This window comes from Jaculus jaculus, chromosome 7 (genome assembly GCF_020740685.1).
Source record: "Jaculus jaculus isolate mJacJac1 chromosome 7, mJacJac1.mat.Y.cur, whole genome shotgun sequence".
Taxonomy (NCBI): domain Eukaryota; kingdom Metazoa; phylum Chordata; class Mammalia; order Rodentia; family Dipodidae; genus Jaculus; species Jaculus jaculus.
This window is the reverse complement of record NC_059108.1, coordinates 27,143,151-27,167,863: the sequence shown is the minus strand read 5'-3', so window position 1 is coordinate 27,167,863 and position 24,713 is coordinate 27,143,151. Positions and strand designations below refer to the sequence as shown.

General features: G+C 42.2%; 1 protein-coding gene and 1 pseudogene across 2 annotated transcripts in view; one reads left to right on the top strand and one right to left on the bottom strand.

The window, feature by feature from the left end:
- The window catches only part of LOC101607406 (mitochondrial intermediate peptidase), a 158,005-nt gene that overhangs the window by 42,156 nt on the left and 91,136 nt on the right, over positions 1-24,713 (bottom strand). For both annotated transcript variants that reach the window (XM_004670524.2, XM_045154713.1), the window contains 2 exons: positions 18,447-18,521; positions 15,530-15,649 (listed from right to left, as the gene is read on the bottom strand). In XM_004670524.2, the coding sequence (XP_004670581.2) occupies positions 15,530-15,649; positions 18,447-18,521 (195 nt within the window). The remainder of the gene's footprint in view (positions 1-15,529; positions 15,650-18,446; positions 18,522-24,713) is intronic.
- LOC123462658 lies at positions 23,342-23,484 on the top strand (annotated as a pseudogene).

Sequence of the window (24,713 nt, the reverse complement as noted above, 5' to 3'; positions counted from 1 at the left end):
CTGAATTTGCCCAAGATGCCTTACATACCCAGCAAGTACCTCATGGACTAGACAATAAGATGGATGGGAGGGCGGGGAGGGAATCAAAGGGTGGAAAACAGTAATCCGGACCCAAACGGCAATGGTACCATAAAATTCTACTTCCTAAAAGACAGACCAAATGACTGAACCTTCACTAGTCCCTTACAGGAAACACCTGAACCACAAGACACTGGAGAGGGTAGGATCAAGACTGACCTAAATCTCCTACATCTTCCCTCCCTCCCTCTCCCCCTCTCCCCTCTATCTCTCTTCTCTCTAACTCTTGTATATTAGTTATCTTTTTCCTCAATTTCTTAGTGGACACTGACCTGTAACCCCCACTTCCAGCTTGGGCCTACAATCCACAATGAGCTTTTGATCAAAGAAACCTACAAGGTTTCCCAAAACAATGACAGACTTCTGTCAGAGTAATTGATGACCCACCAAAGGCCAGTGGTAAGACCCTATTGCTGAAGACTCCATACGCAGCTGACACGTAAAATGGAATGACATGGCTGGAAGCCAGGAGAGAGTCAGTCCCCAGACAGTCAGCGTGTCTAGTGCCAGAAGGCGCTACATAGGCGACTGGGGGAAGTGACCAAGATCTGTCCAAGCAACACATTGTTTAACCTAAGTAGCAACAATTAACCGGATGTGATACCCATACAAGTGCAATAGTGGTACACAGCCATGGTGAGGAATCAATTGCTCTTGATTTGGCTAACTGATTCACTCAGTGGTACTAGACCCTTAGCTGGAGCTGGGAAACAAGTCAGAACCATACCCAAACACAAGCCTACTCTACAATATCAAGCTACCATCAATCACGGGGTATAAGAGGGCCTACACCTATCAAACTGTCTATCAAAAAAGTAAGTGTTATCTCAATTTTCTGGGTGCTAACTTACTCTCTGTTGGAGAATCTGCTTCTCTTTTCCAGATAGATGCAGATCCTAAGAAGAGAGCTGCCCCAACATACCTCAGAAGGGGCCCAACTGAAACTAAGGACAACTGGCGAAATAAGCAAGGGTGATGTTTTCCTGTGAACTGGATACCAGCACAAAGGGGAAGGAGATCAACGCAGAGAAAAATCAACTCCTACCAAATCAGAGAGCCAGAGCCTCAGAGGCCCCCAACACCTCAGCACTAAAGCAGACCAAAAATGAACCCAACATGGCTCAGGGAAATCTTGCGGAAGAGGGGGCGGAAAGAATGTCAGAGTTACATGTTGGGTCATGATTTTCAGAGACATTTATCATACTAATAACTGGGGGCTAACTCCACAATGCACGACCCATTTTCAATAATAAGGAGGGTCTAATGGGAGGGGGTAGATCACAGATGAGCCTAAATAATGGTACCAAACTGCCTGTATTTACTGAAAAGAAAACTAATAAATTAAATTAAAAAAAAAAAAAAAGATTACTAACATGTGCCAAGAGATGGAGAGATCTCACAGGCATGTTCTATGAAAGAATTTACACACAATATTCATACACGTGCTATATGCTGCCACTTAAATGAAACTGAAATGAAAAATCAAAAACTTGTGGGGGAAAAAAGTACTGACTGAGGTGGATACCAGCAGCTCTGGGCTACTAGAATCACTCCCCACCTTGATTTGGTTAATGGATATACATACAGGCAAACACATTTCTAAAAGTGCCTGAGGCTTATGATAGAATTTCATGGACTGTATGTAAATTATGCTTCAATATCACAATAAAAACATCTCAGCCAGTACACACTAAGTACCTAGCATGAGAAGTGGCTATGCAGGATTCTGGAGAAACAATGACAAAGTGAGAAATGGGCCTTGCTCACTTGCTTCCAGTGTCTGTCACTGGAAGATTCTGTGAGAATGCCAGAGGGACTGGCCAGTCTAGAGGTGACTCTTTAGGCAGAGGCAAAGTGATTAGGAAAGGAAATCCTTAGTATGGGGGACAAGGGCCAAGAAGCCAGTGATGAGAAAGTTGGGTTTCTCCTACTGGATGAAGCCTGGCTGAGCAGACCAAGCAGGGACTGGAAAAAAGCAATGGTCTTGGCCTTCAGCTTAAGAGCAGAGTGTGTGGAGAGAGACTATGAAGGGTAGGTGGGTGGGTGGGTAGGTGGGGGAACTGTCCCTGCTGGCTGTGTGCCCCTGCTCACAGGGTTATCTTTCACTGCACAGTGCAGGGTCAGCCTATCTGGGAAGGAGGCAGAAAGAGTGGTGGGAAGAAGTCATTAAGAGCAACAGAGTTGAGCATTTATACCTTCTGGAGGGATCTCAAGTCTTGAACTTGTGTACAGAAGTCACCCAGGCTGCTCTGGGGGTAGAGAGGACACAGAACACAGGGCACTTCATACTGTAAACCTTTTTATCTCTTATGAGTTATTTTCTCAAACTGCAATTGAAATGTCCAGTTAAGAGAAATGGCTCAGTCGGTAACAGTACTTGCTTCCCCACAAGTTTTCAGTGTGAGTCTTCCTTATAACATTCAAGTGCACTTGGAGGTGGTGATAAGGCCCAGAGCTACACAGGTATTTGAAGGAGCCCCTTCGTGTGCCCATCACACCTCGAGTAACAAAGAGACCCTGAGTTTTGCTCACATTCCTTAGGGGTGAGACTCACCAGAGAAAAGCTTTCAGAAATGTTAAGGCACATGCACTGCTTAAAACACAAAAGCTTACCTGGCAAAAAGAACCTCCAATATTGTGGGGTTTTAGCTCATTATATCCAAGCCACATCAAATTTCAGGCCAAAAAGAAAGAAAAATAAATTCATGAAAAGAGTACAATGTTACTCATGAAAACCAAGACAAAAAAAATGAACACTGGTGACTTGGCTCAAAAGACTGTCATAAAAACAACTGGGGCCACTGCATGATCGCCTGTTTTAAATGGATCAAATCTAAAATTGCAGCTGTTCAACAAATAGACGCCATATAAATTTTTAGAAAATGAGTCAATCATAAGATTAAAGTTTCAATTTATAACACTTCTCTGTTTTAGTTACCAAGTCATAGTAAATCTAGCATGTCAGAGAAGATAAACATTTTCTCAGTTGTTTACGTAGCCAAAGGGGAAAGGAATTTAACACACTGTTAACCACTTAGGTGCTTCTAGATGTGCACCAGACAGTCTGGCCTCTGTATTTAAGATACAGAAAACAAACATAAATAAGCACTGCTTTCTTTAATCTAGCATTTGCTTAGCAACAGTGAATATTGCAAGGTAGGCCTTCACTTCAGGGAGATTTGCCATTCAGGGGAGCTAGGACAGAGGGATGGAACTTTTTCCCTAGGGGACAAGATACTCCCTGGAGAGAAGAAAAGCACTTAACTCTCCTGGGGCTCTTGTGCCATTGTAAGATCTCATTCTGCCGCCTAGGCTGGTCTCAGGCTGACAACAAGCCTTCTGACTCAGCCTCCAAGTGCCAGGATCACAGGTGTGAAGTACCAGGCCCAGCTGGCAATAATATGTCATTATGCAAGAAAAGGGGAAATCTTTATGTCCATTTTTAGCTGACCTTTCAGCAAGTGTGAGATGAGCATACAAGGGTGGAAAGTAGACTGAAGATGTCTACATAAAGACACCCCTGTGTGATTACAGCTTCTCCTACCAGCCTTCCTTTAAAAATAACTAATTGGGGGCTGGAGAGATGGCTTAGCGGTTGAGCGCTTGCCTGTGAAGCCTAAAGACCCCGGTTCGAGGCTCGGTTCCCCAGGTCCCACGTTAGCCAGATGCACAAGGGGGCGCACGCGTCTGGATTTCTTTTGCAGAGGCTGGAAGCCCTGGCGCGCCCATTCTCTCTCTCTCCCTCTATCTGTCTTTCTGTCTGTGTCTGTCGCTCTCAAATAAATAAATAAAAATTAAAAAAAAAATAACTAATTGGGCTGGAGAGATGGCTTAGTGGTTAAGCGCTTGCCTGTGAAGCCTAAGGACCCCGGTTCGAGGCTCAATTCCCCAAGACCTACGTTAGCTAGATGTACAAGGGGGCGCACGTGTCTGGAGTTCGTTTGCAGTGGCTAGAAGCTCTGGCGCGCCCATTCTCTCCCTCGCTCTCTGCCTGCCTGCCTCCCTCCCTCCCTCTCTCTGTCACTCTCAAATAAATAAATAAATAATAATAAAAATTAAAAATAACTAATTAAGGGGCTGGAGAGATGGTTAGGTGGTTAGGGCACTTACCTTCACGGCTAGGCACCCAGATTTAATTCTCCAGAACCCATGTAAAGCCAGATAAACAAAGTGGTACATGCATCTGGAGTTTGTTTGTAGCGGCTAGGCACTCTGGTATCCCTATTATCTCCTCCTCTCTCTCTCATAAATAAACAAATGAATAAAAATAAAATGTTTTTTAAAATAACTAATCAAGGGCTGGAAGAATGGCTCAGTGGTTAAGTGTACTTCCTAAGCAAGCATAAAGATCATCTGAGTTTGAATCTTTAGAACCCACGTAAACAGCTGGACATGGTCGTGCACATCTGTAACAGTCCTGTGGGGAGCAGAGAGCACCGAATTGCTGAGGAGCAGCAAGCTTTGGAACCTGGAACAGACTCCATCACAAGGAGCAAACAGGTGGGTGGGTGAGGGACAGGCATACTTGATGTTTTCCTCTGGCTGTCACAGGCGAGCCCACAGGACCCAGCATCAGCACATACATGTGCATCTACTACTTACAAGGAAAAAAACAAAACAATAGAAATGATTTAGTAGTTATTCCTTATAACCACATTGCATCAAAAATTTAAAGTGTGAAAGTATAATCATTACTATTTGATGCAACCTAAGAACAACTAGCAGTAATGCAGGGTCATCTCAACTGGATGGTAACTGTAATCAGAGGCTCAAGAGAGCTACAGTCGGTGCAGAATGCTTCATGAGCATGCAAGGTGACGCATCACTTTGTTTGCAAAACTGCCCATGAAAAATCGTATATATTTAGAATGAAAAATACAGATCAATTTTAATATGCTTGAGTGCATAAATATCACCCAGATTCATGTATACATATATCCATATTACACATGCACACATTAGTCAAAGAAGCTCTTACAATTGACTAGCAAATGAACAAGGAAAAGAACTTCTTATGCATATATATTCCTGAAATCCCAGGCAAGAAGATTGTGAGTTCTAGGCCAGCCTGGGCTAGAGAGACATTACCTCAAAAATAAATAAACATATAAGCTGGTGCTAATAAATCAAAGCCTTAAATATTAGGTTGCATATAACCTTACCATTTTCTCATTGTGGGTACTTCCTGTTTTTCTTCTTTTTAAAATATTATTTATTTATTTATTTGACAGAAAGAGAGAGACAGGCAAGACCTCTAGCCACTACAAACAAACTCCAGACGCATGTGCCACCTTGTGTATCTGGCTTACATGAGTACTGGGGAATTGAACCCGGGTCCTTTGCCTTTGCAGGCAAGCGCCTTAAGTGCTAAGTCATCTCTCCAGCCCTGTTTTTCATTTTGAGACTATTTTATTTGGTGTGTGTGTGCAGTATATGCTGTGTGTGTGTGGTGCATGCATGTGTGTGTAAATATGCACATTCATGAACACACGTGTAGAGGCCAGAGAAAGACCTGGGGTACCCTCATCTATCACTCCTTCTTCCTCTTTTCCTTGAGGCTGGTGTCTCACTGAACCTGGAGCTTGTGCAATTTTTTAGTTAGACTCACTGACCAGGAAGTCCCAGTGATGCTCCTATATCTGCCCCCAAAGCTGGGGTTACGGGCATGCAAGGCCAGGCAGCATTTTACAGGTGTGCTGGGGATCGAACTCAAGTGCTCATGCTTGGGCACCAAGTGTTCTTACCCACTGGGCCGTCTCAACTCCCGTTTTGAGACTATTAAAGACAAAACACTAATGGTAAGATATACCTGACTCAGCCATGTAAGAATCCCTTTGTATGCCCCTTTATAATGACTTCCTTTCCCCATCCTGTTGCGCTTGGGTCAGGAGAGCTGCAGGGCGTGAGCCTGGAGGCACATGGCCGGTGTGAACTGCTGGCTTCGGCAGCGGCTGTACAGCTACCAACTGGTAAGCAAGTGGCTACTTTTCTTTGCACACATAATCATGGCCACAGCAACGTCAGCATAGGGCTCTGCTCTCCACATCAAGCAGTTTCAATGTGGGAAGCCCTCAGCTCACACATGAACTGCATGGTAAGCATTCATTTATTATGTGCCATTTGGGAAATCAGAGCTCACATTCAAAGCAAATGTTCTATAAACAATGTTCAAGCCACTATCCAAGCAATGTAACCCTAACATAATAAAGAGCAGAACATTATACAGTTGTGATCATAGGAGTAGAAGCAGAAAAGAAAATATGCTTAAAGTGCTTGAAAGTTTGAGTTTTTCTGATACTTGAGAAGTGGCTGTTCCCATGAGGTTACAACTTAGTCATGCTGGCTGGGCTCCTACCCACTCATGGTGTGGAGCAGGGGCTGAGATCTTCCCTATCTCCCCAAGCACCACTGCCCTGCAAATTGTTGTTTCTTGCCACAGCTTCTTGTAGCTCTCTAGGCAGTGACTTTCAAACCCACAGAGCTCCTGTCTTCACCTGTGTCTCAGGCACACCCAGTGACAAATCACCTAAATATCTTATAGGCATTCATGTTGAACCAAACTAATTGACCCCCCTAGACTCCGTATTTCCCTGGCTGTCATCACTGTCCGCAGAGGTAGTCCAATGTACCAAGACACTGTCATCCCTCACTCTTCAGTTTAATCACCACCTCCCTGTATGCAAGCAGCCAGTACCAGATCTGTCTGGCAGGTGAACTCTCCCTTTCCTACTGTTTCACCTCCCAGCACCAACCAGGTGTTTTGTCCAGGGTGCTGTTCTCCATAATGCTCGCGGGCACAGCATGAAGAGGTGTGGCCACTGCAGAGGAAAGGGGCAGAAACCTGCAGGCACCCCTGAAAACCAGAAGGTGCCTCTGTTTCTCATGAGATTTTATGGAAAGTGCTTCCCTCTGGAAGTTAAACTGGTCCCAACACATCCCCTACATTGGCTGCATTCTTTCACAGAACGTCCAAATACTCTCAGTTTTTTAGGCTCAATCCACCTATTCACAACTTAGCATGATTCAATAAGGTCAACAAATATTTTGCTTAAAAATAAAATGTATGATGGGGTAGCTAGATATGATGAGAAATCAGTCAGTGTGTGCATGTCTGAGAACATCGGGCATTCAAGCTGGTCCATGATGCTGATTCACCACCAAAACCCACAACTCTACCAAACAGCTCAAGGCAGAGCATGCCTTCCAAAATTGGGAGCCAGGCGTTCTTACTCTCTACTTGAAAATGACTCACTAGGCAGTCAGAGGGCCACAGGTGACAGAAGTTTCTTCCTAGACCTGATGTCCTTCACCTGTTTCAGAGTGAGTGGGAATGCATAAATATAAGTCTGGTCATGTGTGGTAGCTGGCACACATCTGTGACCCCAGCACATAGGAAGCTCAGGCAGGAGGATCACAAGTTCCAGGCCAGCCTAGGATACATAACAGACCCTATCTCAAAAACAACAGCAACAACAAAATACAACCTGCTATACTACAACACTAAAAAAATAACATCTACTCTGGGTCAAAAAAAAGAGAGACGCATAATCACTAAAGAGATTCTTAGGATGGGCTGGAGAGATGGCTTAGTGGTTAAGCACTTGCCTGTGAAACCTAAGGACCCTGGTTCAAGGCTCGATTCCCCAGGACCCATCTAAGCCACATGTGCCAGTTGCACATGCATCTGGAGCTCATCTGTAGTGGCTGGAGGCCCTGGTGCGCCCATTCTCTCTATCTGCTTCTTTGTCTCTCTGTCTGTCACTCTCAAATATATAAATAAGAATAAACCCCCAATTTTTTTTAAAAGAGATTCTTAGGAGACAAGATGGTCATGACAGCAAACACTCTCTAAACAAAGAGAAGGGGTAGCAACAAGAGACCAGCCTGTAGTGCATAGTGTGAAACCATTCTGAGAGTCTCACAGGAGAAAAGTGGGTTTTAAATTTTAAAATTTGACTAATAAAGTAGAATGACAAAGTTACCAGCCACATAGCCACTGGCCACTTTATTACAGAAGAAGGGGCAGAAAGAATGTAAGAACCACAGGTTGGGAAGGGGAGATATGAGACACTGTCCTCCCACAGAAACCAACTGGTACATTCATGACCCCACAGCGGTCTATGGCCATAGCAACCTGAACATGGCCAATTTCACCATGACCCCACAGAGGTTACTGATCCCTCTATGGAGGATGGAATGGGGACAGGGAGAAGGGACAAAAGAGATTAACAATGGTAGGAATATGCCTTATTTGCAGTATGTTTATATATTTAAGTTCTCAATAAAAATTCTATTTTCTTTCAAAAAGGGAAATAAAATTGCCACAATGTACATAATACCATTCCTTAGCCAAAAGGGTATACACCTGATGACTTGTGCTTATAACGTCCTTACTTACCTTGAGTCTTATTGCATGTGCACTCCTCAGTTCCCTCTTCTGTACCCTGCTGTTTATTCCTGATTGATAATCACCTGGGTTCTTTCCATAAACCTCACCACATTCTACCTCCTTTCAAAATTATTTACAAGCTATTAAAAACCTTCCTGTTTTCAGCCCCTCGTATATTAGGTCCACTGCACAAAAAAAACACAACATATTCCCTATGTTACATCCAAGAGTGCACTGCTGGCCACAGGGGGTATCCACATCCTACTTTAATAGAAATACCCAAGGCTTTCAAAACATGGGAGCCAATCTAACAGTACTGTGATGCTATATCCTTCCCAAGAATGGATATTTTAAACTAGTTTATTTTTTCCACATTGGTAACAGCAAATGGTACCAGGATATGGTTTTAGTTGGCATGCCTTGATTAACACAGAGGTCACATTTTGGGGGTTTATTAAGTACCTATCTTTGTCCTTTCGAAGTACTTTAAACAATATCCTTGTAAGACTACTTTCATGGATCAGTGCTGTAGCTTGGTTCTCTGAGTTAAGTACTGGAAGTACAAGGCAGCAGGATTTTCCCCAGACACTGGAGTTGATTTTTGTATATGGTGAGGGAAGTGTGTCTAGTCTCGTTTTTCTCCTGTAGTTATCCAATCTCTCCAGCACCATTTGTTGAAAATGCTGTCTTTTCTCCAGGGTGCAATGTTGGCTCCTTTGTCAAAGGTCAAGTAGCTGTATTTGCTACCTAAGGCCTGGATCTTCTGTTCTGTTCCACTGACCTATATATGTGTTTTTTTTTTTTTGTGTGTGTGTGTGTGTGTGTGTGTGTGTGTGTGTGTGTGTGTATGCATGCATGTGCACATGCACCAATACCTGCTATCTTTATTACTATGACTTTGTAGTATAATTTGAATTCAAGTATAGTGATACCTCCTGTGGTAGTTTGAATGGATGGCTCCCTATATATTCAGTGTTTTATTAGTTTGTAGTTTGCATCTGCTGCCACCTGGTTGGAGGCAGTGTCACTGGCTGGATCTTAAGGTGTAGTGGTAAGTTTGAGATTTCAATCTAAAGATATGCAAAGTATGCCTACCTGGAGTTCCTGAAGTGTGCTGTACTATGTGTTTTTTGATTTTAGGCTTGTGCTTCTCTCTCTCTGCCTGGTCCTATAAAAGCAGGCCAGCTTCCTCTGGCATTATGGAACTTCCCCTGGATCTTTAAGCATCAACAAATCCCTTCTTCCATAACCGTGCCTGGTCTGGAAGTTCATCTGAGAGAACCTGAAGCTGTCTGCTACACCTCCTGGAGTGTTTCTTTTGCTAAGGATAGTTTTGGATACCTGAGGCCTTCTACAGTTTTATATAAATTTTGAGCCTAATTTTTCTATCTCTGTGAAGAAAGTTGCTGGTATTTTTGTAGAAATTTGTATAATTTCTATTATATTGAATTTGCAAATTGCTTTTAGTAGAGTGATCATTTTTATGAGGTTGATTCTTCCAATCCATTAACATGGAAGGTCTTTCCTTCTTCTTGTATCTTCTTTGATTTCTTCTGTGTTTTTTGTATTTTTATTATATAAGCCTTTTACTTCCTTAGTGATATTCTAAGATATTCTCTTTTTTGTGCCTATTGAAAACAATACGGCCTTGCTGATCTTTTTCTCCATATGTTTGTCTTTAGTGAATAAGAAGCTACTGATTTTGTGTTGATTTTGTATCCTGCCACTTTGCTGAAAGAGTTTATCACCTTTTGCTGAAGTCTTTTGGGTCACTTATATATAAAATCATGGCAACTGTAACAGGGCTAGTTTGACTTCTAATCTGTAATTTGTTTATTTATTTCTTCCTCTTGTCTAATTGCTTGGGCTAGGACTCCTAGAACTATGTTGAAGAGCAATGGTGAGAGTGGACACTTCTGTCTTATTCCCAAACTTATGTAAGAACTCCTTGAGTTTTCCCCCATTTAGGATGACTTAGACCTTAGGAGGTTTATAGATAGCCTTCTCTCCAACTACTGAAATGATCATGTGGATTTTGAGATTAAGCTTATTTATGTGGTGTGGTGGTTTAAGTCAGGTGCCCCATAAACTTAAGCATCCTGCACGCTAGATTCCCAGCTGATGGAGATTTGTGAATTAACGCATACTGGAGGCAGTATATTGTTGGGGGTGGCCTTGCCCCTTGTTTGGCACATTCTTCTGTTTCTGTTGTCCATCTGATGTTGGCCAGAAGGTGATGTACACCCTCTGTTCATGCTGTTGTTTTCCCCTGCCATCATGGAGCTTCCCCTCAAGCCTGTAAGCCAAAATAAACCCTTTTCTCCCAAAAGCTGCTCTTGGTCAGGTGATTTCTGCCAGCAATGTGAACCTGACTGCAACATGTGATGTATTACGTTTTTTGATTTCTATATTTTGAACCATCCCTGCATTCCTGGAAGGAAGCCTACTTGATAAGAGGTGATTAATGCTTTTGATGTGTTGTAGAATTCAGTTTGCAAGGATTTTATTGAGAGTTTTCTCATCTACATTCATCAGGGATATTGGTCTATAATTCTCCTTTGTTGTTGTGTCTGTCTGGTTTTGGTATCAGAGCAATGCTAGCTTCCTAGAAGGAATTCTGGAGCATTCCCCCTTTACCGATTGTATGAACTAACTTGAGAAAAGGTGGCTTCCATTCTTCTAGGAGATTTGGTAGAATTTAGCTGAGAATCCATCAGGTCCTGAACTCTTTTTGGTTGGAAGTGTTTTAATTACAGGTTCAATCTCACTGGATGTGGTAGGTTTGTTTAGTAAGCTTATCTGTCCTAGGTTTAGTTTTGATAGGTGACATGTATGTAGGAATTTATCCATTTCTTCCAGATTATGCAATATTTTGCAATAGAGGTTTTGGAAGCATGTATTGATGATTAATTGGTGTCAGTTGTGACCTCTCCGTTTTCATTTCTGATCTTGTTAATTTGAAGCCTCCCTGTTTTTCTTTTGATCAAAATGTCCAGAGGTTACTGATCTGGTTTATTTTTCTTTAACTGGCCCTTCATTTCATCAATGTTTTACATTGCCTTTTAATTTGCAATTCATTAATTTTTGCTCTGATCTTGATTATTTCTTTCCCTAGAGCTCTTGGGATTGGAATGCTCTTGTTTTGAATTAGGGTTTTCCCATCTCCAGTTTGATTTCTTGTTGAGAGTGTGGTATTAGTTCTTCTGTGGCCCTTGTGTTGTATCATCAGGTCAGCGCTGGTTAAGAGGGAGTGTGGGGAGGTTGTCTGCCCTCTTGCTTAGACTTGATGAACTAAGGTCTGAGCAGGTCTTGCATGTGTCACCTCCAGGTGGGACAAGGAGTGGCCTTGGCCTGCTTGTTGTAGAGGCAGTGCTCGATTCTCCCGGTGTCATTTACTGCAGTCCAAGGATATTGGAATGTGAAGGTTACTGGGATCCTGTAGAGCACAGAGCGAATGGCCCAGGGCCTGACAGGCAGGTTGCTCTGAACTGAAGTAGTGTGGATGATGCTTTCTGTTAATAGCTATCACTAGGCCCTCAGGGAAGCTGGCTCACCTGAAGATGACTACTCCACCTTGTCCCACTGCTCTGCAATCAGCCTCAAGACCATGTGGGTGCTATGACTATAGCCACAAGCTTGGAGATTTGGGTATTGCAATCTAGTGTGTTGTCTCAAAGGTTGGAGAAGTTGTTGGGTCCTCCATGATTATGTGCTCTAACATGCTGGCGACCAGCACTTCCTCACATACCTTGTAATTGTCCCTATTTTTACATGAATAGGTTTTTCTTACTTTAATGTTACTGTTAATAATAATAATAGTAACATTATTATTATTGCTTCTTTTGAGGTAGGGTTTCACTCTAGCTCTGGCTAACTTGGAATTCACTATGTAATCTCAGGATGGCCTCAAACTCAGGGCAATCCTCCTACCTCTGCCTTCCAAGTGCTGGGATTAAAGGTGTGCACCACCACAAATGGCACATATTTTTATTATTAAATTTTAATACAGTTAAATTTGCCCATATTTTGCTTTATATTTAATGCCTTTTGAATCATATATAATATGCTTTGAAAATTAAAAAATGGCTATCATAGCTGGGTGTGCTGGCACATGTCTTTAATTCCAGCATTTGGGAGGCAGAAGTAGGAGGATCACTGTGAGTTCAAGGCCAGCCAGAGACTACATAGTCATTTCCAGAGTTAGACCTGGAGTGAGACCCTACCTTGAAAAACAAAATCAAAACAAAAAATGTCTATTATAAGAAATCATTTCTGGCTGGAGAGATGGCTTAGCGGTTAAGCACTTGCCTGTGAAGCCTAAGGACCCCGGTTCGAGGCTCGGTTCCCCAGGTCCCACGTTAGCCAGATGCACAAGGGGGCGCAAAAAAAAAAAAAAAAGAAATCATTTCTCAGGCCTATGAAGCCTACGGACCCAGGTTTGACTCCCTATAACTTACATAAGCCAGATGCACAAGGTGGCACATGAACAAGGTGGTACATGCATCTGGAGTTCATTTGCAATGACTAAGGCCTTTGCATGCCAATTCTCTCTTTGTCTCTCTCTTCTCTTTCTCATAAATGAAAAAAGAAATTATTTCTCAATGTCCTATTATGATTTCACACTTTGTACATCCAAGGTTTTAACTCACTTTACATTGCATGTAAACTGTGAGGCACAGGCCTGACCATCAGGGCTTCTATATGTCTGCTGCTTAGCAACCATGGGTTAAGGGGTCTTCTCTGCCCACAGATCTGCTGTGCTGTTCAATGGACTCAGTGGCCAGAGTCCACACATGTGCTAAAGCTGCTTTTGAGTTCTACTATCCCATTGTCCATCCTTCCACAAGAGTTGGCTTGTCTGAAATCCCACAGCAGTCCTCTGCTGTTTGATTAGTGAAGATGAAGATCACATCTGGGGCCTCATGTACTCTCACAAGTGCTCTACTAGTGAGCTGCAACCCCGTCTCCCTGGAGCTATATCTGGACATTGAGCAGGCAAGTTCATCAACTTGGAGCTGTTCTTTAAAATTCTGAGTTAGAAGAGGCTCCCAATGCCCCCAAAACATTATAGACCATTGCTAAGGCTCTGGGTTGTCTACCAGAATTAGATGATAAGACCTATTGCTGAGTGACCTCAAAGTGCCTGATACTACCTACCAAAGACCTTCAAAATAGGAGGGAAAAAAATGATAACCTCAAAATAGAAGACAGACTACTTGGAAAGAAGAGATTCAGTGGCAGGGGGATTCAGGAAGGGGAAAAGAGAGGATGGTGGAGGGGATCATGGTATATTTGTCTATACTGATGGAAGATGTCAATAGAAAGTAAAAACAAACAGACAAACAAACAAAAACAGAGCTGGAGAGATGCCTTAATGGTTAAGGTGCTTGCCTGCGAATCCTAAGGAACCATGTTCAATCTCAGATCCCACAAAAGCCAGACATACAAAAGTGAGGCAAGTGCAAGGTCACACATGCCCACTGGTGGCACAAGCATCTGATATTCATTTTCATTGGCTGAGGTCCTGGCATTTTCTCTCTCTCACTCTTGCTCTATCTTAAAAAAAACAACAACTAGGCAGTTAGGACCATAGCAAAGTGCAGTGGTAAAGCTCAGTCATGCTCATCTACTCATAGACAACATGTATACACACATGCACACACAAACGTACATGCACACATGCATGCATAGGCATACACATACATGCTTTGTATCTGGAGATAATTCCATTTTTAAAAATTTTTTATTTATTTATTTGAGAGCAACAGACACAGAGAGAAAGACAGATAGAGGGGAAGAGAGAGAATGGGCACGCTAGGGCTTCCAGCCTCTGCAAACGAACTCCAGACACGTGCGCCCCCTTGTGCATCTGGCTAACATGGGACCTGGGGAACTGAGCCTTGAACCGGGGTCCTTAGGCTTCACAGGCAAGCGCTTAACCACTAAGCCATCTCTCTAGCCCAATAATTCCATTTTTAAGACCATCAGAAACTCCTGAGAGTATCATAGAGGCCAAATGTCTCTTCTCTTGTCTAGTACACATGTTTACATGTGAGGAAGCAATGATCTGGTGGACAGTTATCGTTTATTGATTAATTTAACATCTAACACATGTTCTTGTATCTAACCCTTTAACTTGATGTTTACTCTGACTTTTATAATATATGGAATTCTTTACATTAGCTCCTTATTGCACTATCTAAGCCAGAAGGACAAAAACCTAGGCTCAGTGGCAGCCATCTCTCCACATGGACAGGGAGACTGTCCCAGAGAACAACAGAGCAGAGAAGGGGGAAAAAAAACATTTCCAATTACATGATGGGAGACCTAAGATTAGTAAGATGGAATAGCCCAGCACCTTCCAGTTATGATTCTCAAAAACTTCCTTTTCTATCTGGGTTTCACTTGCAACTGACAGAAACCCTAGAAAATGCAGGACCAATCACACTACAAGTGCACCAGTCAATCCTTTGCCAACAGTAGCCTGGGATGAGAAAGGATGTGGTAGCTTTCCCTTGCAACACAGTCACTATAGAATCCCGAACCCACTGTATGTGTGAACATCAACATGAGCCTGATACAAGGAGATAACCTCAAATCCCAGCTGGTTTGAGAGTCAAGGTGAAGATCTTTCCCCAAAGCACTGAGGTGGAAAGAGGCACACAGAGCTGGGTAAACAGTAAAAATGTCCCCATATACTAGCCTAACAGGACACTAAATGTGACAGGGTTTAAAGCGCTCAGTGTAATCCCTGGCACAGTGTAAGGTACTCAACAAATGTTTGTTTTCTTAAAAATGAAAACTACTATAGGAAAAAAACTGAAAAAGAATACTGACTAACACCCACTTTTCCAGGAATCTGGACAGACACTGAACAAGAGACTAAAGTAAGGCATGTGACAGACAACTGGAGCATTAGATGAGCCAGGCAGCCCCTGGCATTCAGCCCATGTGAAACGTTAACCTAATCTAGGAATTTCAAGTTCTCCGAGGGGTGTGAGTACAGCCACGGAAACACAGCGGAGCCGTCCAAAGGCATGGCAGGACCAGCATGCGACTCACCGTATTTGTAACGTAGGGCAAGCCGTAAAACTGCTCCTGTGTTTCCTTGAGAAGATCTGTGGTTGACTTCTTCAGGGGATGCTGGCCATGGTAGATTTGATCCAGAGCAGCATAAAAGACCTAGGCAGATGAAAACCAGTGTTTAGCTTCAGCAGTCCATATTGTATTTATGATGTGGTCAGCCACAGATGTCACAAGTGCATCAAAATGGCTGTTGTGAACCACAGGTGAAAACACAAATATTTTATATCACACTTATGCCCAAAGATTTAAAGCAATGCCCTCAACCTTTTTGTAAGTAAACATATTACACAAACTTGAACCTTATCCATAAGGTATTCATTCCCTCCCTCCCTCTCTCCCTCTCCCTCTCTCTCTCTCTCTCTCTCTCTGTGTGTGTGTGTGTGTGTGTATATATATATATGTGTACATGGTATTAAGTTGTGGCCACAAAACTGGAATTATGTACTTAGGAATAAGAAAAAATAGAGTACTTGTAAACCCCTGAATCTAACAAATCCTGTTTGGCTTCCTCATGGAACCAGGTAGATCTTAAAGGAGAGGCATGAGAACCCCCACTGGGGGGTGGGGGGAGGTCCAGGAGTGAAGAACAGTAACTAGCTATGCTAAAGTGGAGAAAGAAATGGCAGCTAGCACCTGGAGAACATGGAGGTGACCACAATCCTGATGCAGCTGTTATGGCGTTTGGAGGAAGGCCACATCAGACTCCACACCTGTGCCAAGTACAAAGGAAGCAGCTGCCACATGGGGCAACTGTACTGAACTAGGGGCCAGGAGAGAAAAACCCCAAGACCCCTCACCTCTGAGTAGATAACAGGGGCTGATGACATGTAACAGGACAGAACATCAAAGTACTCTTGAACATGAGATATGCTGCTCACAAGTGCTGAAAAACTATGTTCTGCACAGAAAATATAATATAATAATAAAGTGCTTTTTTACCACAGCATCTGACTTGAATAATAACACAAGTTGGAATTAATGTGACATTAATAATAATAAATAAAAATAATGTGACATAAATGTTCTGTTTGACTCATAAGGGGAATCTCTACAGAATGTGCAGCTGTTGACTAGAAAGAAATGAGGATTAGTCTGGGTAAAAGAAACTGTAAATGACCTCTGGCTTCTCCTATAGATAGAATTGTGGCTGTAACTTATAAGGCCGAGTACCAGCCTTCTCTGGAAGAATACAGACATTACTGGAATAGAAATATGGTGCTCCTTGAACTAGAAACCTGAATGCACAGCTAACTCCAGCTCTTTCGCTCTCACATTCTACAACAGGTCACAAAGGGTAAAGACAATTGGGTCTTCCCAATGCCCTGATAGAGTAAAGGTCAGGAATGGGAACTCCTATAATTCTAACCTGAGCAAGGAGGCGGGATATCACCTGTCCCAGTCTACAAACAGGTAGAACAAGAGTTTCTCTCTTCATTTATGCCTTTTAACAATAATAAACAAGGATCTCTCATTTTTTTGAGTAATACAGAGCAAAATAAATGGGCATTTTTTATGCCTACTTGCTGATAAACCAACAATTCTCCAGCCACCAGCCTATCTACCTGCCACATCCAGTAGTGATATTATGCATTCCTAGATCAAGAAATGCACAGAGCCTATTTTTAAAATGGCAAAAGGAATCTCACAATTTCTCAAACACTGAGAAAGCTCAACCAATTCTCTTCCTTTCCACGTATTTGTCTCCATTGTACAGGCATGAAAGCAGGGCACGACACCACTGCTTGCAGGAATCTGCCTTCTCTTTTCTTCCACCTCCCTCTTCTCCTCCCTCCCCATCTCCATCTAGAGGAGAAGGAAGGAATGGTTGGTTTCCCATCTCAAAAGAAAATCATTGGAACAAATTTTCAAAAAGAAAGCCCCAGCACATGCTTCTAAAAGGGAGGATGATTAAACATATTAGCAAATCAAGACTTCAGCGCAGCCAGAGTAACTAACTAGGAACACATATCAGAAGAAAAAGTTAAAAAGATTTATTTCCAGGTAATATCAATTTTAAAAATAATCCAGAACTCCTTTTAAAATTATATTCACATGTATGGAAACTACATAACATAAACCAACTGTAAATTCATGGTTGTATCTATAGTATATAATCCTTCTCTTCCCTGGAGAAGTCAGTGGTGCTGGGGCTGGACCCAGGGCCTGCACATGCTCTACCTCTGAGCCACACCCCCAGCTGTGAGATCCATATTTTAAGATACTACAGAGAGCTCACTCATTTTCTAGTAACTGAATTTTACAAAGCTAAACTGCATTGAAAGGTGGTTTCTATGTGAAACGGCTAGCTGAACCATGAAATTCTTGAGATGACAAACGAGTGTGCAGGAGCTACTGACCTCACTCTCAAGATCTACAGGCAGAAGAATCCCACAGTCTCAGCAATCACACGTACCCAAACATCAGCCATCATGCAGGCTGAGCATTCAGGCAGAGCATAAACATTTTCTTGTCTTTATCTGTATCCTGGGAAACTGGCTTTATATATTATCTAAAGTAAATGGTAATTACCATTTAAATTTCTTATCAAAAACCACAGTGTATTTTAAAAGATTAAAACATGAATAAGTGAATGAATGAATGGGCTTGAGCCCTAACTTGGCTGCTGGCACGTGTGACTTAGAAGTTTAGCAGCTTCTTTTATAGGCTTTGATCTTCCTGATAAAAATGGGAACTACCCTTATTTCACCTGTGCCTTATAAGAACAGTGTAAGGATTTAATGAGTCAGTTTTGGAGAAGTTCTTTGAACACAGATGAAAGATGTTTTAGAAGCATGATTATTATAATAAATGTGCAGCACTGGCAAGAATTTAAGTTCTATATTTATATGGGATAATGACTAGAAAACGTTAGCACAAAAGTAGACATGCATACCTGAAGCTGCAACTCTGCGGCTGCACAAACTTTCTTGGATTCACAGAGACGAGACACCATAGCTTTCGGCAACAGCTTCATAAAACAAAACAATACACATGTGAATAAACTGCTGAGTAAGCCACTGACCATGTACATTTCAAACGTGAAAATGAATGGCAGATCTCATTATAGTTAAAAAACCTTCAAACTTTTTTGCTGACAAGTGAACATGGATGAAGACATTCTACTTAATTTTGAGAAGTAGTAACTGTCAAATGAGGGTTACACATCAAAAAAAAAAAAAAAAAACAGGATTATAGGGAGTGACGACATTGGCACTGATCTCTTGACTGTACTTAAACCCCAGAGGGAATACTTCTGGCCTTGTGTTTCAATGAGTGTCTCTTAGAGTGCTCTCTTAACTTCCAAGCACATATAATAACTGTTGATAGGCCCAAAAGATTAAAATGTCAAGAAATAGAAGCTAATCTGTGGTGTCAGCTAGCATTAGAGCAGAACTGATGTCCTGACAAATAGGTGTGCTAGTAAACTGCAGGTTCCCATTTTCCAACCTGCAAAAGGATTTCAGGGCTTGAGAGATGGTTCAGCAGTTAAGGCACTTGCCTACAACACCTAATAACCCCAGTACCCAGGTAAAGCCAGATGCACAAAGTGGCACATGCATCTGGAGTTTGTTTGCTGTGGCTGGAGGCCCTGGTGCACCCATTCTCTTTTCTCTATATCGCTCCCTACTTTCAAACAAATATAAAATATTTATTGAAAAAAAGGATTTCAGAGTTTGGGCATGGCCCAATGCTGTGGTGCCATTTGAAGCTTTCTGTGTGAGATAACTAGATCCAATCCTATAAGCTACACATCCTGTTGGAAATAACATAGTCACATAGATGAAGTGAAAATATTCTTTGCTCAGTCTTTACAATTATTACTATTGATGCTTATTTAAGAAAGTTATCTTTTTATATGATCCAAATTCAGCCAAAAGTCCCCCTCTAAGAGTAGGATGTTACATAGGAGAGCACAGGCAAATGACAGTAGCCTAGCTGTGTAAATTACTGACCAGGGACCAAGAATGTAGACTGGCATTTTAGAAGGGGAACAACTGCTGCAGCCTATATCTCCAGAGCTTGTCACGAGAATGCCACCTAGAAGCCAAGGTGCTGCTGAAGGAATGCATGGACAAAAGAATCACTTGCAGTCATTCAGTCAAGGGAAAGACTACAGTAGGATTTGATGGTAACTCAGATACAACCATCGCCTTTTCTTCTCTTTGTATTTGCCTGGAAGAACAGCCAGTCAGACCCCGGGACATTGAGGCAAACTCGGAGCAAAATTGAACGAATTAAAGCAACACAGTGGACGCATCATAGCCCAAGCAGAACATAAGTATCTGGAATAGAGGACAAGGTCAAGGACATACTACATTCAAACAGCAACTGAGATAAAGAAGAAAAGAAAAAACAGAGCACCAACAACAGCAACAAAACAAAACAAAAACAAACAGCAAGTATTGTAGTCAGTTCCACCTTGGATAAATAGCCAAGCAAACACTGTGTATGGAGGAACAGGATTTACTTGAGCTTATAGACCCAGGGGAAGTTCCATCAATGGCAGAAGAATCTGGCTCCCTTTCAAAGATTCAAGCAGAGAAGAAACAACCAAAACAGCCAGCAAACACCAAAAAGCAGCAAGCAGCAGGGAACCTGCCAGAGCTCACACTGTTCTCCACACCTTTGGGCTGGAATTCAAACCTGCCCCCAAAACACTCTCTTGCGCTGGACTCCAGGATCTGCCCCCAGTGACATTTCCAGCCAAGACAGCTGTAGAACCCAAGTTATAAGCTTTAATAAAACACCTGAGCCTATGGAGGACAGACATTCACATTCAAACCACCACAGCAAGCAATTTCACAAGACCCAAAACTCTAGGATCCAATCAAGAAACTAAATCTGAACCCAGATGAGACCCCAACAGAGAAGCTTAAGGGAGCTACCAGCAACCATGCGATAGCATGTAGCCTGGGAAGCTCTTCTCCTTGCCCCGCTCTACCTAAGCCAGCAATATCACTGGAAACTACTGGTAAAGAATTCTGACTCATGCCATGCAAAATCATTAAAACCTGAAGAAAAAACAGCAGGGACCAGCTGAGCAGCTTCAGAACACCCCCGGATATTCTTCCATACCATCTCCTTCCCCATATATCAGCACACCAAGTCCACCTCTGCAGATCTCAGGACAAACCATCCCCCTCTGACACAGCATCTAGACCAGGTGATCTGAAAGACTGACCAGCCAAGAGGATCCCATAGCACCAAAGAGGAACCATCTCCACAAATTTAACTTAGGTGAGATAGAAAGTCACACGGTTTACAATAGGACACTCCATACCTCAAAGCCAGGCATATAGGTTGGTCCTGGAAGTGCTAATTGTACCATCCATATCAGGGCATGTTGCCAAAAAATAAAATTAAATTCCAGGGAAGGAAAAGAACTCACGTCCTAGCCAAATAACGCAAAACTATTGATTTGTTAGATAAGATATATGTTTAGTCTACTTTGCCATTCTTAATTCAGTTTGTGTTAGGGTTAACTTTTCTTACTGTTGATTATCTCCTCTCCCTCTCTCTCTCTTTCGAGGTAGGGTCTCACTCTAGCCCAGGCTGACCTGGAACTCTGTAGTTCCAAGCTGGCCTTGCACTCACAGCAAACCTCCTACCTTGGCCTCCCAAGTGCAGGGATTAAGGCATGTGCAACCATGCATTTATTTACTTGCAAGAAGAGAGAGAGATAATGGGTGTTCCAGGGCCTCCAACCACTGCCAACAAACTCCAAATGCATGTACCACTCTGTGCATCTGGCTTTATGTGGGTACCAGGGATCAAACCAGGATTGTTCAGGCAAGCTCCTTAACTGCTGAGCTATCACTCCAGCCCTCTTGATTATCTCTTAATTGTTCATGCCTTTAAAAAATCTTATTGAGGAAGGCTTTCACTGTAGTGCAGGCTGACCTGGGACACACTGCAGCCCAGACCAGCTGTGAACTTACAGTGAGCCTCCCAAGTGATAGGACTAAGGGCATGAGCCACTATATCCTGCTTAGGGCCCTTTTTGATATCTCCACTTAAGCAATTACATTCTATGCTGGTTTTGGTTGTTTGTATATTGCTCAGTCAGATTTTAGATTTTTTTTGTATTCTTCTCCAACTAGCCTATTATTAGGATCTCACTACTATTCTTCATGCACAGACCTTGAATTCTTTCCTTCCCTTTTAGACCTCTTTTATATATTTCTCTCCTCTCTACCCCTCCCTCCTTTTTATTCTACTTAACTTCAACTTTCGTATCCTCAACAAGCTCGAAAATGTGTAAAGACTAACAATATCCCAGCCACCTCTATCTTTTTCAAAGTTAAAGCTAGTCCTCACCTTAGCCAACCCCACGTCCCTCCACTTCTAACTAACTAAAACCCAGCTCACTTCATGCCAGCCCTGCTCATTTACCCAGCAGCAACTACTGAAGTCAAAAGGAACATTGGCTTTAAATAGCTACTAGGATATTTGCAGAGCAGGCATACCCACCAGCTTGGGTTGTTCCTGGTATTACTCTGGGAGTAATATAGAAGCTATACCTGGCAACCTGTGCTCCTACACAAGATATAACTTCTGATCCTCATGTTTAAGAGTACAGCTGATAAAGAGAAAACCAAAGCAATGAAATAACTGAACATGCATTGTATTAATACAACACACACAAAAATCATGACAACATAAATCCTCCAAAAATTAGAATTCAAACTGTGATAATCTCTAGTAAGACTGAACCAGATGAAACACCAGACAAAGAACCCATACGAGTGATTATAAGTATGCTCAAAGAATTCAAAGACATCAAGGAAGCATACAGTCCTGAAGGAATCCCAAGAGAACACAGGGAATCAACTTAAGGAAGTTGATACTAGTTATGAGTAAGGAAAAAGAAATGTATGGAAAAATACCAGTCTGAAATTCTGGAACTGAAAATCAAATTAATTCAAAAACTCTGCAGAAAGTCTCAACAACAGGATGGATTAAGGAAAAGACAAAATATCTGAGCTTGAAGACAAAGTGGCAGATATAGAACATTCCAATGAAGAGAAAGATAAACTAATAGAAAGGGGTGAGTGAGAATTTCAAAATATTTGGGATATTATAAAAAGATCAAACTTAAGAATTTAAGGAATTACAGCTAGAGAGATGGCTCAGGGATTGAATGGGCTCGATTCTCCAGTAGGCACATAAAGCCAGATGCTCAAAGGGGCACATGTGTCTGGAGTTTGTTTGCAGTGTCAGGAGACATACATTTGCAGACTGGATTAAAAGGCAGGATCCTTCTGTTTGTTGCCCCCAAGAAACTCATCTCTCAATAAGACAGACAGTATCTTAGGGTGAAAGGATGGACAATGGTATTTCAAGAAAATGGGCCTAAGAAACAAGCAGGTGTTACTATCCTAATATCTGACAGATAGAATTCAAACCAACATTAGCTAGGAAAGATAAAGAAGGCTACTTTATTATTATCGTTATTATTATTATTATTATTATTATTATTATTATTTTGGTTTTTTCAAGGTAGAGTCACCACTCCATGCCAGGCAGCTTCTGCTTCTTATTGATTTATTTCGTTTATTTGCAAGCAGAGAGAGATAGAAAGAAGAGAGACAGATAGAGACAGAATGGGCAAGCCAGGGCCTCTAGCCAATGCAAACATTCTCCAGACACATGTGCCCTTTGTGCATCTGGCTTATGTGGGTCCTGGGGAATCGAACCTAGGTCCTTTGGCTTTGAAAGGCAAATGCCTTAACCACTAAGCCATCTCTCCAAGAAGGCCACTTTATATTTATTAAAGAATCAATCCTCGCGCTGCCTTTGAGCCCCCACCGCGCCTGCACGTGGCCGCCGGGGTCTAGCTGTGGCGCCACAGTATGCACTTGCACATAACTGGGGCCGCTTGGCTCAGTTGGATTGGACAGGAGTGTCATACTTACTTGAAAGAGAAAGGCACATGGAGAATGGACGCACCAGGGCCTTTGGTCTACAAACTCACTCCAGATGCATTCGCCACCTTGGGTACTGGGGAATCGAACGTAGGCTCCTTGACTTTTGCAAGCGCCTTACCCATTAACCACCTCAGCCCAAACATAACTTGAAACCAAGTGTATGGGCAGTGACTCGGGTCTGTAATTAACCACCCTTGGCAGGCAGTTTGTGGGAACCCTGATGGAAAAGGAGGGGAAAGGCTGACCATGTGCTCAGTGGTCGAGTGATGCCCTAATTGGTTTCCATCACCAGTACATCTGCGAAATCCATTTGGATAAGCTACCTAAATTAATGTTTGATTAACTGCAGGTTGTTAAACGTTACATTAGACTTAAAAATACAGGTTTTTAGCTTAAAAAAAAAAAAAGAATCAATCCAACAAGAAAACACTACTATTCTAAACATATATGCATCAAACATAAGTGCCCCCAATCTCATTAAGCAGACACTACTAGACATAATTCACAGATAACCCCAAGAACAATTATAATGGATGACTTCAATGCCCACTTTCACCAAGTGACAGGTCATCCCAGCAATAAATAGACAAAGAAGCATCTGGATTAAATAGAACAAATCATAGAACAAATAAACCTAATGGGCATTTATAGAATGTTCTATCCAAACGTTGCAGAATATACATTCTTTTCAGCAGCACATGGAACATTCTCAAAAAAAGACCATATATTAGGACACAAAGCAAATTTAAACGATTACAGGAAAATTGAAATAATTCCTTGTACTCTATCAGATCACAATGGGATTAAACTATAAATCAACAGGGAAGAAGCAGTTTCCACACAGCACATCCTTCTCAAAGACATGAAGATGTTCTCACTCTTGGTTGTTTTGTTTTACAGATAGCAGGGGAAACACAGGCGATCCAATATCCATTGATATGAAAAGAAAACTGACTGCCTACCATACGGATCCCACTACTACCACATCGCTGAGGCCCAGAAGAAATTGCAGAAGTGGTGACACAATTTCTACTCTCACTGCTAGCCTGACAAACAGCTCTCAGGATACGGTGAAAGACACTGTGGTTAATCAAAACCTATCAAAGCAGATATCCGGCTACAAAAAACTCAACAATATATCAGACAACCAAGAGGCCTGCCATGGCTCAGGGAACATTGTACAAGGGGGTGTGGAAAGACTTTAAGAGCATCAGAGTGGGTAGAAATATCCT